The following is a 17,224-nucleotide window of genomic DNA, read 5'->3' on the forward strand; positions in this document are numbered from 1 at the left end:
TCGGGCTCCGGCCTCGGGCTCCGGCCCAGGGGGACACACACACTAGCATCTAGCATCAAGCTGACCTTGACCTCATTCCCTTTGACTTCTTCAGTGCCCTCCCAGCTGACGGGCACACACGTCCCCATCCCTCTAGCCCCCCAAAAGTCAGCGGGGCACCCCCCAGTCCTTCCCATGCTGACATTTCACGAAATAGGTGCTCTGCATAGTGGCACAGTGGCCAGTCTCATAAGGAAAAGCGCTACCCCCTAGAAAAGCCACTTGTACTTTAGCCCCTCTCTGTCAATTTCAGGGGTTGGACTAGGTCTGTGGTTTTCCGGCTGGGGTCCCACGAAGACCCTCAGGGCTGCTGTGTGGGTGGAGAGCTCTGGATCCCAAGGTGTAACGCTTGCAAATAATGAGTTTTAAAAGAATGTGCAAATTTTTAGACACCCTCCCCCGTTTCAGTCACGGCCCCCACTGCGGGGCGAGCTCACCCCAGACCGAGGACGGCCTGGGACCCCCATCAGACCCACATTGGTCCTCCCTCTTCTGATTGGAGACTTTTTGTGCTGCGTCCTGTGACTGGCTCCCGCCCGGGCCTTTCTCTTTTCCTCTGTTTCCCATACGAGTCATCTGAACAAAATGCACCAGGACTAAAAGAAAAATAGGTGAGCCTATCACCAATATTATGAGGCTCTGTAGTGTCTCAGCACATGCCTGGTGGAAATTCTTTACCAAATTAGAAGTGGAAAATTGGAATTGATTGCTTGCATGTGGGGCTTAATTAAAGGGTCTATTTTTTCCTCCCTGTGGTGTCCCGGGGGACTGGTCTCCTTGTGTTAGTCTAGCCAGGCAGAGCAGCCTTTCCTTTGTGCTGATTGGGTGGGATGGGGATGACCAGCAAGTTGCTAGGCGGTCTCTTCATCCCCATTGGCTGAAAGGAGTCTTGCAATTCCCAGAAGGGCTTGTTTTTCTCGGAGGCCCGTGGGCATGACTGCAGCCAAAAGTCAAAATTTTCCAGCTACAGGTGAAGAGCAAAGGGCCCTTTACTTCAAGCTTATTTTCATGTGGCTCCCCGAGGCAACGTTAAAATGTTGCCTCAACACCTCTCTAGCGGACAGAGTTGAGCCCAAGTGACTTGAGGATGGATGGATTCATTCTTCAATGCAATGCAGGTGGGGCTTGACCCACTGATTCTATTTTCATGACTTTTAGGACGGGAGAAACTGACACCTGGAAGGCCCATCAGACGACAGAATAAGCAGGTGTTTTCCAGGAAGTGTCCGTGAACCTCCGGAGATTAAGCGCGTCTCAAAATGCACAGCTTTGAGAAAGGGTTCAATGATTTTATCAACCCTCAAGGGAATCTATGACCCCTGAAAAAGGACAAGAAGTTAAGTAAATCAACGTCTGCATTTTCAGATGGAGAGACCAAGACTCAGAGAGGGAAAGCCACCTACCCAAGGCCACACAGCCAGTTCATTCAATTAGATCCAAGTATCCTGACTCCCAGCAGCACACTCTTTCTAGTGTATCGGCTCTTAGGTTCCTCTGAAACAGTGCCCAAGACCTCAAAGAAAATATTCAAGACAACATTGTAACACTTTGCTGTGCCACCCTGCACAGAGTAAGGAGGGTGGTCTTGGGGTCTCTGGGCACCACCTCTTACCCTTTGTATAACATGGGCATGGAAATTGATTTCACCGGGCCTTCCTTTTCTCACTGATCCCATGGAGAGCATGGATAGATGAGATGGTTGTTAAATTCCCTCCCAGTGTGGACAGTCTGAGATTCTGGGAAGTTCATTGCAAAAACTTATATGATGGAGAGAGGGAAGCAGGTAAGAAACAGGGAGAGAGGTGAGAAAGAAAAGCTAGCCATAGTCCCTGACTATCCACAGAATTGCTCCCTTAGCAAAAATAAACAAATAGTTCAAGTTTGAATAGGGGTTCACGGAGATCCCTGTCCACCAGCTGCCCACCACGTTCCTATCCATCCACCTGGGCACCTCATCCCCAGTGCCTGGCTGCACGGCTCCACGTGCCCCCTGCCTGCCTCCCTCCGGTGGCGTGAAACTCCCTCCCTGCACTCCCTCTTGTAATGCTCACGGTGGGTGTCACTTGTCGAATGCTTACGGGGCACCAGGCAATTGATTTTTCAACATTTTATTTGGGAAACATGTCAAACTGACCAAAAAGTTGTAACGAACGAAAATAGTACATAGACGACTCCAATACACCTTTTAAAAAACATGTGGCCCCGTTTGCTTTATCATTTGATCTCTCTAGTTTTTAATTCTCTCTACATAGTATGCTTTTCTGGACTGTTTGAGAGTAGATGACTATATCATGGCACTTTGCTTTCAGAACTTTAGAAGGTGGTAACTGGAAAGCCTATCAGAAGATGATCAGTCGAGGATTCTAAGCCAAAAGTTTCCACAAGGGGTTTGGGAATCTCTGGAAATGACATGCAACAAAGCACATGAACATTATGTGCATTTCAGAGTGCAGTGTCCCATGATTTCATTCGGTTCTCAAAGGAATCTATGACTCCTCCCCCCAAACAAAAGGATGGATAAACCAACTCTTTCATTTTAAGATGGAGAGCCCAAGGAGACCTGAAAAACTTTGGTGTATAGATCCTAAGAATAAGGATATTCTCTTACGAAGCCACAATGCAGTTACCAATGTCAGCACATTTAACTTGGATGCAATATTTTAATCTAATCTACTCTCTGGTCCAGTTTTGTCAACTGACCTAATACCATCCTTTATAGACTTTCCCATCTGGGACAGTGTCCAGTGTAGGACTGGATGTCAGATTTCCTGTCCTATCTCTTTACCGTCCTGCAAAGTGGATCTTTCCACAGCTTTTCTTCGACATAGATGACATGGAAATTTGGGGTGAATATAGACCTCCCATTTTTAGCATTATAGAAAGTGCCTCATTTTATGTCCATCCCCTGTCTCCTAGTGCTTAGATTGAGGCTGTGCTTTTCTGGCCAGAGGTTGTGTTGCTCTCGAGGTATCACATCCGGGGATGCCCTCATCGGTGACATACGAGTCCTTTATTTGGAAGGTGATCCCAGGAGACGCAGGCAGGGCAGTGGAGAGTAAGAAAGAGACAGAGAGCTGGGGAATGCTGGCCGGTCGGAAGGCATTTAAATGAGAAATAGAAATAACCCCAGCTTCCATGCAGGCCGGATGGAACATGCTAGAAGGACCAACCCCGGCACCTCGGTGAGGAGGAGAGAGGGTCTGCCTGGAAGGTGACCCCATCCCCAAGGCTCAGAGAAGGTCCTCATTCTCCACCTGCCACGAGGAGGGGACCAACCTTTGCCCTCCCAACCCTGCCAAGTCCAGGAGCTGCCTGCCTCACAGATTCTCAGAGCTTAACAGTCCTTACCGTCACTGGGCCCCACCTGCCCCTTTTACGGGTGTGGACCCGGAGGCCCAGGGAGGGGATGTGATGTGGCAGGTCACATGGTCACAGGCGGCACAGCCAGGACTGACAGGCAGCGCCCACAGCTCTGAGCCTCCTGACCCTCGCCCAGTGCTGGGCTCATTCATTATTTGACATCTAACCAAGGGGCACCTCCTGGAACACAATGTCGGTTAAAAATAAAACAAACAAAGGGACACTGCTGTCCCCACCGACCCTGTGGCTCCTGGGCCATCCAGAGCAGCCCGGCTGAGGCTGCGCCAGCCCAGCCCTGCCTCCCCGGCCTCCGGCTCCAGGTGACACGCGGAGAAGGCACATGACTTTCATAAATCACCTTTGCTGTAAGGGGGACAAAGGGGAAAAGAATGGATTTGGGCACCCTGAGCTAAAATTAGCCAATCTTGCTGTTCCAAAGGCTTCCATTGTGCTCAGTCAATGACTGGCTTGAAATAAGATCCCCTGGGAAACTCAGCAGTTTCACCTGGCGCCTTGCTAACTAAGCTTTCGGGACTCCCCAACCCCTGCAACTCCTAGAGAAACATTAAACTGTATTAAGAAGCGATGAGTGGCTTCTCTGGTGCACTGGGGCAGGTCTAGCCTCAGGGACTGCTGGGGCTGACCTGGGGATGTGGGAGGAGGTGGGAGGGTGCCCCAGATGGTGGGTGGCAGGGGTCAGAGCTCATCCACCCCTGGGCCATGGCCAAGTCAGAAGTCGGAAGGGCAATGGTTAGTTTGTGGGGCAGTGTTTCTTAAAAGCCTGGCATGTGGCAGGCATTGTTCTGTGAGCAAGACAGATGCTCCTGTAGTCCTGGGTAGAGGGGAAGAGTAGGGCAGGGAAACAGACCATAGGTAAGTCAAGAAGGAAATAAACAGGACAAGCAGAGCCTGTGATGAGTCCTAGGAGGGAAGAGGGCAGAGTGGAGCTGGGAGAAGGCAGAGCCATGGCACCGGCTCTGAGGGGGGTCTGTCCTGGTTCTCCCAGGTGTTTGGGTTTCCCCAGAAGCAGACCCTGACGCAAGGCTTTACATGCAGGCGGCTCATTTGGGAGATGATGTGAGCAAACACTATACCCTGTTAGGACACACCCACAAACATCAGTTACAGGAAACTCTACCCAGACTTCATGAAACAAGCAGACAAACAGAGGAGACATTCATTCTTATAACTGACAATCCACAAGGAGTTCAGGTGCGGTTTAATCCACGTTCTCTAGGTCTTTTTGAGTGCTTCTATACGTCAGCAAAAAAGAGCTCACGATAAAATAGAAATTTTCAAGACGTCTTCTAGAGCTGTATTTTAGAACAGGGTTTCTGTTCTTTCCCTCCAGCCCACTCCTGTAAAGAGAAGATCCTATTGTTCATACATTTTCCATTCAACGCTTGTTTGTTGGGCACCTTCTACGTGGGAGACCCCCTGGGGCGGGGGGAGATGGAGTGAAACAGACAACAGGCTGACCTCCGGAAGCTGGGAGCAGCCAGGCCCACCGACAACCACCAACGAGGACCGCCCACATCGGGAACAGTGCCGGGCACACTTCCCAGTTCATCCCACCGCGACCCTGTGGGGCCACGCAGGTGGGCAAACTGAGGCTTGGAAAGGTGGAGTGGCCCCTTGGCCTCCTGGGTCCACACTTGTGCCCAGCGGTGAGGACCACACACAGGGAGGGGCAGCACGGTGCAGGGAAGCTCCCTGGAGCTCGGAGCTGCAGGGAAGGGTGGCGAAGGCCTTGTGGAGGAAGCGGCATCTGAGTTGTGCCTGGCTCGCTCACCGCTAGGTTCCGTCGCCTCCCTGTTCAAATATGCTGTTGTTGGCAAAACTCCACCCAGAGGGGATCGGGCCAAGGAGACATTAATAGGCGCCCCGTTTCAGAAGCAGCTTTATCATCACCCTGGAATAATAAACACGCTGAGTCAAAGGAGCTGAGTGAATACTGTGTACTGGGGACTGTCTTGGGGGGGAAGGATTGGACAGGCAGATTTATGTGACGCGGGGACAAATATTACTTACTTGGCAGAACACAGCAGAGTTAATGTCATTTTGAATAAGTGTCTCCCCGCTGATTATGTGATTGATGAATATGAGAAGGTTCGTTGCATGGAGCTGCAGTCTGGAACGGCTGGTATACTTCTGGATCTGGTTGTAGTCACCATTGCAGGACAAAAGGTAAATCAATTAAAATGATCTCCAGGGGAAAACAATGTGTAATAAAGGCGCTAATTAATAGGCTTGGGTGTTTTAAAAATTCTCTTTATCCCTGAGAAAAATAACCATGAGAAATCACTATTTCAAAGTTGGCCTAAGTTGTTTTCTTTTAAATAACAACACTGGTAAATAACCTCGCTGTTTTCTCAGTTAAAGAAAAACAAAATCAGCGCTTACCTGGCTTTAGAGACACTCCATCCTGGTTCAAATTTCCCTCTGCATATGCGCGTTCCTGGACACCTGTCCTGCCTTTCGCAGCTACTCCTGTCTCCCCCAGCCACATTCTCCCAAACCCGCAGGCCCGCAGCTCTTTCTCTCACGGCAAAGGCTGCATCTCCCGCCCCCGTGGCCATTAGGAAAGAGCAGAGGAGAGATGGTCAGAGCCAGAAGGGAGCTCCTGGACCATGTATGGTCCAGTCACATTATAAAAGAGGTCAGGGGTTCTGTCCAAGGTCACAGAAGCCACTCCAGTGGCAGCCCAGGCAGTGAGTGGCATTGGGGGGTTAGAAGTCAGATGCCTGGACAGGAACTGCAGCTCTATCCCGACCCCACGTGCTCTTCTGGAGGTCACCCAACTTCACCCTGGAAGTCTTCTCACCAGTAAAACGGGGCAGCGGTAGCATCTACCTGGTTGGCGGAAGGCTTCAACATGACAGTGTTTGTAAAGCCTCGGGTACGGGGCCTACTGGAGCCTCTGGCCTGTCAGTTATTCCCTCTGCCACCACCTCCCTGCCATGTCCCCTCGTTGGCAGCAGCATTGGTTGAAAGGGAGAGGGCACGGGTCATCGGGCAGGCAGAGGGATAGCCCAGCCTGAGGCTGGGTGGGCTGGAGGAGAACAGGGCGCCTGCCACCAAGGTCACACACACCCCGGGGGGGGGAGGGGCTTGGAGGGAGGGGATGCCATCCCAGGGTGTCAGTGTCTGCTCCCGCCTGGCCCAGCGTCCCAGCCCCCTGCAGAGGGCAGCCTGGAGTTCCGAACCCTGAAACTGCTGGGGGAGCAGGAAGCCTCGGCCACAGGGTGCGGGGCGGGGGCTGGCGTGGTCCTCGATCACCCCGGCCCCAGGCCCCCAGACCTCACAGCTGCCTGTGCTGCTGCTCCACGGCCCCTGTCCAGGCTGGGGAGGTGCCCGGGACAGGCATGCATGCACCACACATGTGCACGGCGGTGTGTGTGCGCGCACGCACGTGCAGTGTACAGTGTCTTCCCTCCACACCCTAGCTCCTCGGAGAGCCTGGCAGCCCCACAGACTCACTGCAGCCCCTGGAGGAGGAGGAAGGAGACACACCCACCTGGCCGGACAGGCAGGCTTGGTTACCCCCGCCTCAGTGAGCACACAGGCTCTGGTGGTCACAGCCTCACGCGGTGTGACAGCTGGGGTGGCACAGAGAAAGCCCGGGACCAACTCTGTATGAGACCTCTGCTAGCTCCCTGGGCTGCCCCACCCACTTGTAAGAACCCAGAGGACCTCAAGGGCCGGGATGGGGGCTGCCGCCTGCCCAGGCCTTGCCCCCACTCCTGCCCGCACCCTTCCCGGCAGCAGCTGGGCCTCTGACCAGGCGCCATCCTTCTCGCCCTTTCCCCCAAGGTCAGCTCTGGGAAAGGAAGCAGACCAGGGAGGATGTGCTCCCACACCTGCTGCCCCGGACACCACACAACCTCCCCCAGGCACGCTGGCTGGGGCAATGAGGTAGTGATTCTATAACGAGGGGTCCAGCCGAGCTCCAGCCACCACAGGGGGCTTCTGTCTTCACAAACAAAGGGGCTCCAGGCTCCCTTCGTCCCCCAAAAACCGACAACACACAGAAACACCAGAAGCTGCTGCTTTATTCCAGCCCAAATGTGTGACAGCCCCCATCCCTCCAGCAGGCCAAGCCCCCCCTCCAGCCTCAACTGCACCCTGTGCACCCAGTTCTCTGCGCCCCGTGCCCCCGCCCAGAAACAGCACTCCTCCAGCGGGGTCCCCCTGGGCTCAGGGGCGGTGGCCCCGGCAGTCTCAGTTTGTGAATTTGCCCACCAATGGTTTCGAGGGCCAGGCCCCCAGGCCCTGCTGGTCCAGGAGGAGAGACAGCTGCCGGCGAGCCTCCTGGTAGGGTCCAGCCTGCGGGGGAGATGAGATGGTGGAGAGAGGGTGCTTGCCGGGGGTGCAGGAGAAAGAGGGCTCCAGGGCAGGGAAAGAGCTGACCTTGGCTGCCTCATAGGTCTTCAAGGCCAGGAGGTGGGACGTCCCCAGAGCGCGGGCAGCCTGGCGGAAGGCCGCGAGAAAGGCAGCCTTGCAGAGGCGGGAGGGAGGCCCGAGGGCAGCGCTGGGGATGGAGAGAGAGGGACTGAACGTCAGGGGAGGGCAAAGGAGGGCCGAACTCTCGGGCCCAGTCCACGCGCCTCACACCACCCCGCTCCCCTCACGCCACCCCTGCTCCCCTCACGCCACCCTGCGCCCCGACAAGCCTGGGGATCACAGGATGGGTCCCACTGCTGGAAAGAGGCCGGTGACTAGATGCACACTCTTCCCCCACGGGCAGGGGGATGGGGACCCCCCAGCGCCGGGCCACCCTGCAGTCTGCCCCCCCAGGCCCTTCTCACGTGGCCTTCACACGCCCGGTGGCCACGTCCACCACCTCGACATCGGGGTCCCCCAGGCTCCAGTTGAGGCTCAGGCCATGGCAGAGGTTGGGGGGGAGGTTGGGGGGGGCCACCGAGGGCCCTGCAAACAGGTGCAGTGTGGTGCGGGCATAGGGGGGTGGCAGGCACGGCCCCAAGACACTGTCAAGGCTGGGCCGGGAGTGGATGGCCTCGCTCAGCGTCAGGGGGTTGTGGCAGGGGTCGGCTGTGGGGGCAGAAGGCACAGGGCGACAGCTGAGTCTCTGCCACCCTCTGCCCGCCCCACAGCCCGCCTCGGCCCTCCCGCCCTCAGGGCCTCACCCAGGACCAGGCTGGTGGCGTGGAGGGGGGGCAGGAAGTGGGCCAGCAGGGCGCCACCCAACCCCAGCACGGCCCAGCGTGCCAGCTTGTCGCTGGCCGAGAGGCAGCCCACGTGGGTGTTGAGGAGAACGGGGGCGATGTGGCACACGGGCTTCAGCGCCCCCCGGATGTGGGCCTGCAGGCGCAGCGGGGGGCTGTGCGGGAGGCTGCCCTCCGACGACGGCGGGAGGCTGTGGAGGACGCGGGGGTCAGGGCCACTCTCCCCCGCCCCACGCGGCCCTCCCCGGACCGGCCCAAGCCAGGCCCCCCTCCCCAGGCGCCCCACATACTAGATGTCGTGGGCAGCTCCCTTGGGGGTGTTGCTGACATAGAGGTGCAGGAAGATCCGGGGCTTCAGGGCGAAGGGGGGCCCGGGCCCCGGCTGGGGGGCCAGCACGGACTGCTCCTTGCCCTCGGGGCCCCCCTGCGTGGCCAGCAGGAGCTGCCGGTACAGGAACCTGGGGGCAGATGGCGCGGCAGCTGGGGCGGCCCATCCCGGCCCGGGCTGCAGCAGAGGGCCCCCCACCGCCCGTTACCTGCGCAGGGCCCGGCGCGCCACCACCAGACCGTGGCAGTCGTGGAGCTGCCGGCCCGAGAAGTCCAGCCACCTGGCACAGCTGCTGCCACCGGTGCCCAGCGCCACCAGCTGGTAGATCTCCTTGGCGTGGCCCTGGGCCCCGGGCACCTCTGTGGGGAAGGGGGCAGAGATGACTGGACGGAGGCAAGAGGCCCAGGGGCCTTCCAAGGAGAGGGGCAGGGCCGCCCCTACCTCTCTCCAGGATGACCGCGGCCACAGTCCCCTTGCAGGCCTGGTACGGCGAGCTCGCCTCCACCAGGCGGTCCAAGCCGGCGCTGACCACGGCCGCGCAGCGCTGCTCGTGTGTCAGGATGTTCTCTGTGGGTGAGAGGGAGGGTGGAGGTAGAAGCCCCACAGGCTGTGCCCCTCCCATGCCAGAGGTCAGGTCAATGGGGGCCCACCTACCTACGTGCAGGGGGGCGAGTGGAGGCTGGCTGGGTGTCTTTGGGGGCTCTGGAAGAGAGACAAGGGGTGCGCTGCCGTGGGTGCTGGGGTCTGCCCTCCCATCCTTTGTCCTTCAGGAAGCCAAGAAGTCCCATTGGCTAGCAGTGTGTGTGTGGTGGGGGGGTCATCCTCTAGAAGCTAAAAGTTCCCGGGCTGCCCCCAGCAGCCCCTGCCCCCAGGGTGGGTGGGATTCAAAGGACCTCAGGGCAGGGGTCCGCTCACATCCCCCCCGCAGCTCCCTGCAGGCCGGGCCCTGATGCCCAGCAACGCACCCTCTGCGGCAACGCACCCCTCCCCACACACACACGCAGCCGCCCCTGCTGGGGCTCGGGGCCCTGGGCTACCTGCCCCTGTAGCTGCGCTCTCCAGCTGACTCCAGACGTAGTGGAGGGCGGACAGCGCCGCCTGCTGCTTGGCCTCCGGCTTGTGGTTGGCGGTGCCCGCAGGGCAGACCACCCCATCCAGCTCCACGGACACAGAGAAGGGCGAGCAGGGGTCTGGGGAGGAGGGGCTGAGGAGTAGCACCGTGCACCTCACTCTCGGCACGGGCCCTTTCTAGGAGGGCCATGACGCCTGACAGCGAGGACGGCCAGAATGACAAGGAGACGGGCTTGCCGACCGCGGCCCAGGCCCGCACAGGCCTTGGCGTGCCGGACCATCCTCACTCACAGAATCCTCACAAGCCCCTCTGAAGAAGGTCCCTATGACCCCACACTACAGAAGGGCACACAAAGGGCAGGGAGCATGCCCAGGTGGTGCGCAGACCAGATCCAGGGCTACGCTGCTTCCAGGATGGAGGTCCTCCGCCTTCCCCCAAACACACGGCTCTATTTCTTTTCTACATTTGAAAGGCTCGTCTACCAAACTCTGCCATCTCAGGTGTTTCTTATGACACAAGAGACAGATGAAAATCCTAGAACTGGGATCACTTAGTCAAAGGGCATACATTCATTGACGTCCGCAGTATTCACTGGTACCTGCTGCTAAACTGGTACCCCAAAGGGCTCCCTTTTGGAAGAGAACCTCCATTTCGGCACCCCTCCCTAGCACGGAGATTTGCCTACTTTAAAAGGGCATCAAAAATGCCAACTAGCAGATGCAGAAGGCAGGCTGGCAGAAGGCAGGCTGGCATCAGGCCTCCACGGCAGCCAGCGTGGTAACAGTCAAATCTGGGACAACCATCCGAGGATGCTAGAACCACGAGGTGACGGTGTCCTGGGGAACGGGACGGCCACACCATCTCCAAACGCCCCCTCGGGCGACTGCTGATGCACCCAGGGGGAAGTGAAGATGCCTGGCAGATGCCACCTAGTCAGGCCCTCCCAGCGGACACCTCAGGGGTAGGACAAACAGATCACAGGCCTGCCGGTGGGATGCATGGCCAGGGACCCGAGATTGCCACAGGCACTCCCGCTTGTAACGCATCACCTGAACCCAATCCTGAGGGAACAGACACACCCAAGTGGACGAGCTTTCCATACAACAGCTGGCCCTTACTCTTCAAACACACTCAAGTCCTGAAGCCGGCAAGGAACCGTTTCACATAAGAGGAGATCAAAGAGGCTAATGTAATAGGTCATGCTGGGTTGGAAAAAAATGGCCATTATTGTGACCAGTTTTAAAATTTGAACGTCAATGGTAATTAATAGTATTATATCAATGTTAAATTTCCAGAATTTGATCATTGTACTGCAATTGTATAAAACCAGATCTTTGTTCTTAGCAAATGTTTAAGGGGTAAATCAGTGTTCAGACTGTGCAACACAAATTAATGTGGATATTTATATATAAATATATAGAAGGGAGAGAGAGACGTACACAAAGTAAACGTGGCAAATGTGAACTGGCGAATCTGGGTGAAGAGTTTATGAGAGCTCTTTTATACTATTCTTTGAAAGTTTACCAAAATAAAAATTAAAAATGACCAAAAGCATGTCTACCCATGTGAACGGTGGAAAAGGGGACCTTAGACAGAAGGGAGGGGCAATATTACCCTGTGGTTCAGCTCAGGCTCTGAAACCAGACTGCCCCCTTGTAACTACAGCCTCTCTGGCCTCAGCCTTCCCATCTGTAAAGTGGTGGTAGCGGTATTGTGCCTCCCTTGAAGAATACTTGTGAGGACTCAACGAGTTACTGTGTCTGAAGGCCTTCAAACAACACCCGGCCCATTCTCCAGAACTCATGAATGTTAGCCAGCATCACTGGTATTGAATCGATTTCCTTATTTTCTGCATTCCTGATGCTCTGGAATTTGGGGATTTGGTCCTGGAGAGACTGACCCTCCAGGGCCTAGCTAATTCCTGGACGTAGCAAGTGACTCCCTTGCAAGTAGGCCCTTTCATATAGAAACCAACCAATCTGGGGATACACATATAAACACACTTGTTTCACTTTGTTGTGCAGTAGAAACAGGCACAACAGTGTAAAGTGATTATACTCCAATAAAGAGCTTAAAAACAAACAAAAAGAAACCAAACAATCCAGCGCTTACACCCCAACCATCTAACTCTCACACAAGCCAACCTTACCCATACTCTAAATCGCCCCCCAGGCCATACACTGGACAACGAGGAACAACCCCATAACTCCTAACCTTTGACTCAGTATCCTGCCTTCCTCAATCCTAAGCTTGCCCTGCATACCTGCTCTGCCTCAACCATTCTTTCCCCCAAAAAACCCCAATAAAGGCTCTGGGCTGTGCACTCCCCCTCCTCTGCCTCCTGACCACCCCCTCCTTTCCCACATGGCGCTGCGTGGCCAGCTGTGCCTGTTTCTAAGGACCTGTATTTACTTCTTCCTTCACGACAATCGTTCTCATGGCTGCTGTCTTACCATACCTGATTACAACAAATCCCAGGTAGATTTTTAACAATTATTTCTTTTGGAGCTGTTCGGCTGGGGTTCCCCTAGGAAGTTTTACAAGTGCTCCTAAAAGCTCAAGGGATGATTCTCTTGCTACGTCCTTAGAAGCAGGGAATGTGCTGGCTTAAAGATGGGAAGTTGAATGTAGGACCTGGTGTCCTGCTCTTGGGAGCGGGGAGGGGAGGGAGGATTGTAATGACGACGTCTCTGCAGTGTCGCCATCATCAAACTGTGTTTGATAACGTCTCTGACTGGCCGGCCCTCACTCAGGTACTTCCTCTCCAATGCTGGCATGGCAACTGTGATTGTATGTAACTGGCCTTCAGAAAAAGCCTGCTGAAAGGCTGGGTAGCTTGAGGCGGGTCCTTTAACCAACCCGAGCTTCAGAAGGGGCCATGACCTGCCCGTCAGAAATCCGGTGGACCCGGGGCTCCTGGCCCCACGCTGCTCCCAGCAGGGCCCACCTCGGGGCCCCAGGCTCAGGCCCTCCTTACAGTCCTCCTCGCTTCCTTTGGGATCAGCCCAGGGCACGCTGCCGTCCCAGCCCCCTGGCCCTCACCTGCTGTCTGGTCCTCTCGGAAGATCAGGGAGACGCCCAGACTGGCCGCGTACTGAGTGAGCAAGGCCACGGCCTGGCCCGGCGGCGGGTCTTTCAGCTGCAGGCCCAGCTGTCTGGCCTCCGTCAGGAAGTCCCCCGCGGGCCCTGCGGACGGGACAGAGGCCCTCGGGGACCTCCCCATCCCCCCCTCCCCGAGTCTCCCCGTGCCCGGGCTGCCCCCGGTTCCCCGACTCCGGTCCCCACCCCGGGCCCACCATGCCCTGCCGCCGCCACCGAGGCCTGGGGCTGCCCGCCCCGGTCATCGTCCTTGTCCTCCCCGCTGCGGGTGGGCACGGGCTCCCAGGGGCCTTGGCCCAGGTTGGCCGAGGGCCTCCAGGGGTTGCGCCCGGGGCTCATCTGCAACGACGCCGCCAGGCGGGGCTTCCTGCGACCCCCGTCGTCCGGGGCTGCACTGGCCTGTGAAGCCATGGCCGGACGCGAGGACCTCGAGAGACAGCCGGCACGTTCTCGCGCCCCCTGCGCGCTTTTACACGCGAGAGCCAGCTCCCGTGTCAGGAGCACGTGGCATGGCGAGCTCCGCCTCCCAGCTCACTCCTAGCCAATGAGAGCCCACAAAGCTGTGGCAGACAGTGTGCCCAGCCAATGGGAAGGCCGGTCTCCCAGACAGCCACAGCCTGGGTGTGGACTGAGTGGCCACCTGGCCAACATCCTACTTATGGGGCGGGGCTTCAGGTGTCAGGTGGGGATGGGGCACCCAGCATCCCCGGCAGCTTCTTCTCGGCCCTTGCGTGATATTGGGGAGGCAAAGACCAGGGGAGGGGTCCAGCACTTCACCCCTGCTCCCATCCTACGATGCCCCCCAAATCACGCACGCCTCCTCATGCCAGCCTGCCCTCAGCAGTTTAATTGAGCCTGGCGGCGGTGGGGGGGGGGCGAGGAGGGCGGTCCTCATTCAATAAATGAAGGTGTTTTCAATTGTAGCAGCCCCACAGAATCTTTAGGACCTACACTTTAAAACTGTTCACCGCAGGCCTTCCTGCAGCCAACTGTAAGCGCTCCATGTGCACTCTAGCTAAAATGAGTCGTTTGGTACCCTGTCCATCCCCCCACTCCCCCACTTTCTTTTTTTTTTTTTTTCAGAAGGGATTCTTGGTTGGTTCGTAAAAATATCTCAAGAGAGCAATTCTTTAAGATGAGGAACTAGGGATGAAGGGAAAATAGCAAAAATAAAATGAAGTTAGGGGTGAAGACAATTTACACATGGCCTGCTATCATGCAACACAATTGCTTGAAGGGGGTGGAAATTTTCAGTCTTGTAGGAGCCAGTGAACGGGAAAACGTGGTCAGTTATTCAGTTTACAGCCTGTAAGCTTCCTCACCGTTGTTGCTGTGAGAACACTAGCCTGGATTGGGGCAGTGTGGATACTGAGGCGTAGGAGGAGCAGTTGGTAGAACCGGTAACATTTGACTCAGGAAGAGCAGGTGGGGGGAGCGGGATAGACTCAAACTCCCAAAGCTTTCAAGGACTGGTATCCGGAATTCTGTTTTTTTCTTGTGTAGCCCAGAGAGTAGAATTATACCTAGTAGGGGGACAGCATAGCAGGTGTTCAGAAATGGAATGATGGCTACACAAATCCACAGAGACTTTACCAAAGTCGTCGAACCTGGAAACGTCACCAGCAGGAAATTGCACAAATGGTGATACATTCATCCAATGGACTATTAGCAGCAAAATTTTTTAAAAAAAGGAAACAAACGACTGTTGCACACACAATCACAGATGCGTGTTGGGTGAAAGAAGCCAGACTAAAAAGACTATCTTCCACGTGATTCTATGTATATAAAGTTCTGGAGCTGGAAAAATTAATCTGTGATGATGAGTCAGAATCATGGTTCCTTCTTCAGGGAGGTATTGACTGGAAGGTGGCACCAGGGAAGCTTCTGGAGAGATGGAAATGTTCTCTGTCTTGATCTGGGTGGTGGTTATGTGGATTTACATGCATGTAAAAACTTGAGTGTACACTTAAGACTGTACACGTTACTGCACATTAGGTCTATATCAGTAACAAGAGGAAACGTAACAGCTTGCTTATAGAAAGGAAAGAAGGAAGAAATGGAGATGGCCGCCCCGTGCAGAAGCTGGATGGGTGATGTGAATAGTGATGTGGTGGGCAAAATAATGGTCCCCCCAAGATGTCCACATCTGGATCGCCTCAGCCTATGACTATGTCGCATCATGTGGCAAGGGAGGATTTTGGTTGCAGATGGAATGAAGGCTTCTAATCAGCTGAGTTTAAGAGAGGGAGGTTATCTTGGATTACCTGGGTGGGCCCAATGTAATGACAAGGGTCCTTAAACCAGAGAGAGACAGAAGAGTCTGAATCAGAGAGATGGCATCGTGAGAAAGAGTCAGCTGGCCGTTGCTGCCTTTGAAGACGGAAGGGGGCCACGAGCTAAGGTATGCAGGCAGCTTTTAGAAGCTGGAAAGGGCAAAAAAAAAAAAAAAAAAGAACTCTTCCCTACTCACACCCTGATTTTAGCCCAATGACACCCATTTCCGGCTTCTGACCTCCAGAACTGTATGATATTTTGTGGTCTAAAGCCACTAAATTTGTGACAATTTGTTACAGCAGCAATAGGAAACTAATATAAATGTACTTCAATTTTGGGGGCATACAGAACCCTAAAATAATTTTGAAAAACTACGTATCCCCCAATTTATGAGTCACAAGTAGTTACGAAAGGTGCAATTTCTGATATATTATATATTATAATCATCTTTCCAATATGTTTTCACCAAAACCATAGAGATGCAGACTTAGCTTCCTCCATTTATGAAAAATTCTCTCCAAATGATTTAATCGGCAAAGCTTACTCTCATAGACAAAACACTCAGCTAAAACAGGATTACCTCCTATCAGAAACCGTTGGACTTCAACTTTTTCAATTTAAATAAATGTGTTGATACTTTCTCAGAAGGACCATCTCATTTCATTCCCTCTTCCATTGATTCAAATATGCATGAAGCATCTTCTGGCTGTTTGGGATACATCAGTGACCAGCACAGACAGAAGAATCCGTGCCCTCGTAGAGGGACCTCTGGATTCTGCTTCTAAGGTAGCTGAGAGGGCTAACCTAGAGGTTGAAGTCACAATAATATAAAATGTCTCAATAATCTAAAGCTGGCAGTTTTTTGCTTTTTTCTTTTCTTTTTTAAAAAGATTATTAAAGTATAACATACACAAGGAAAAGTGCACAGATCGTTCAATGAATTTTCACATACTGCACACAGCCATGTAACCAGCACTCAGGTGAATGAACATAATATTGTCAGCCCACAGGATTTCCCTGGCGGTCCAGTGGTTAAGACTCTGCGCTTCCACTGCGGGGGGGGGGTGGAGGGGGGGTGGGGGGGGGTGGGGGGGTGGGGTAAGCGCACGGGTTAGATCCCTGGTTGGGGAACTAAGATGCTGCATGCCCGGAAGGTGTGGCCAAAAATCATAGTAATAGTAAATGCAGAATTTTAAAAGATACGTTGTCAGCCCCCAACAGCCCCTCTCCTGAACCCTTCCATCACTGCTTCTTACTGAGCCTGCTCTTCTTAGTCTTACAGGAACGTTCTCCTGCAGGGACTCTGCTTTTTGGGATCGCCCCCTTGTTTAGCACTCATCTCAGGCAACACTCCAGAGAGGAGAAAAAGACTGGGAACCATCCAATTCCAGGCACCTCCCAGATAAAATCTATATAGCTGGAAGCCTAGAATTTGGAAATTGACTCTTTAAAGTAATGGTTCTGAGAGTATGGTGCCTGGGCCAGCAGCATCAGGGTCATTGGAAACTCATTAGAAATGCAGATTCTTGGATCACACCCCAGGACTGCTGAACCAGAAAACCCTGGGGATGGGGCCCAGCAAATGGTTATAACAAGCCCTCCAGGGTATTCTGATGCACCCTCAGGTTTGAAAACTATGGGGCTGGACATGTAACTTTTTTTTTTTATATTTTGTTTCTTTTTTCTTTTTTTTAAGCTCTTCATTGGAATATAATTGCTTTACACTCTTGTACCAGCTTTTGTGGTATACCAAAGTGAATCAGCTGTGTTTATACATATATCCCCATATCCCCTCCCTCCCGCGACTCCCTCGCCCCCTCCCTGTCCTGGGCCTCTAAGGCATCATCCATCATCATCGAGTTGATC

At 54.4% G+C, this 17,224-nt stretch overlaps 1 protein-coding gene across 1 annotated transcript; it reads right to left on the bottom strand.

The window, feature by feature from the left end:
• Positions 1-7,620: 7,620 nt before the first annotated feature.
• Positions 7,621-13,495, bottom strand: ADAD2 (adenosine deaminase domain containing 2). The gene is given in 11 exon segments (XM_057713339.1): positions 7,621-7,725; positions 7,810-7,930; positions 8,208-8,451; positions 8,547-8,776; positions 8,876-9,043; positions 9,122-9,272; positions 9,355-9,480; positions 9,568-9,620; positions 9,968-10,103; positions 13,028-13,231; positions 13,234-13,495. Coding segments are annotated over 11 exon segments (1,800 nt in total).
• Positions 13,496-17,224: the final 3,729 nt, after the last annotated feature.

This window comes from Hippopotamus amphibius, chromosome 16, assembly GCF_030028045.1.
Source record: "Hippopotamus amphibius kiboko isolate mHipAmp2 chromosome 16, mHipAmp2.hap2, whole genome shotgun sequence".
NCBI lineage: Eukaryota > Metazoa > Chordata > Mammalia > Artiodactyla > Hippopotamidae > Hippopotamus > Hippopotamus amphibius.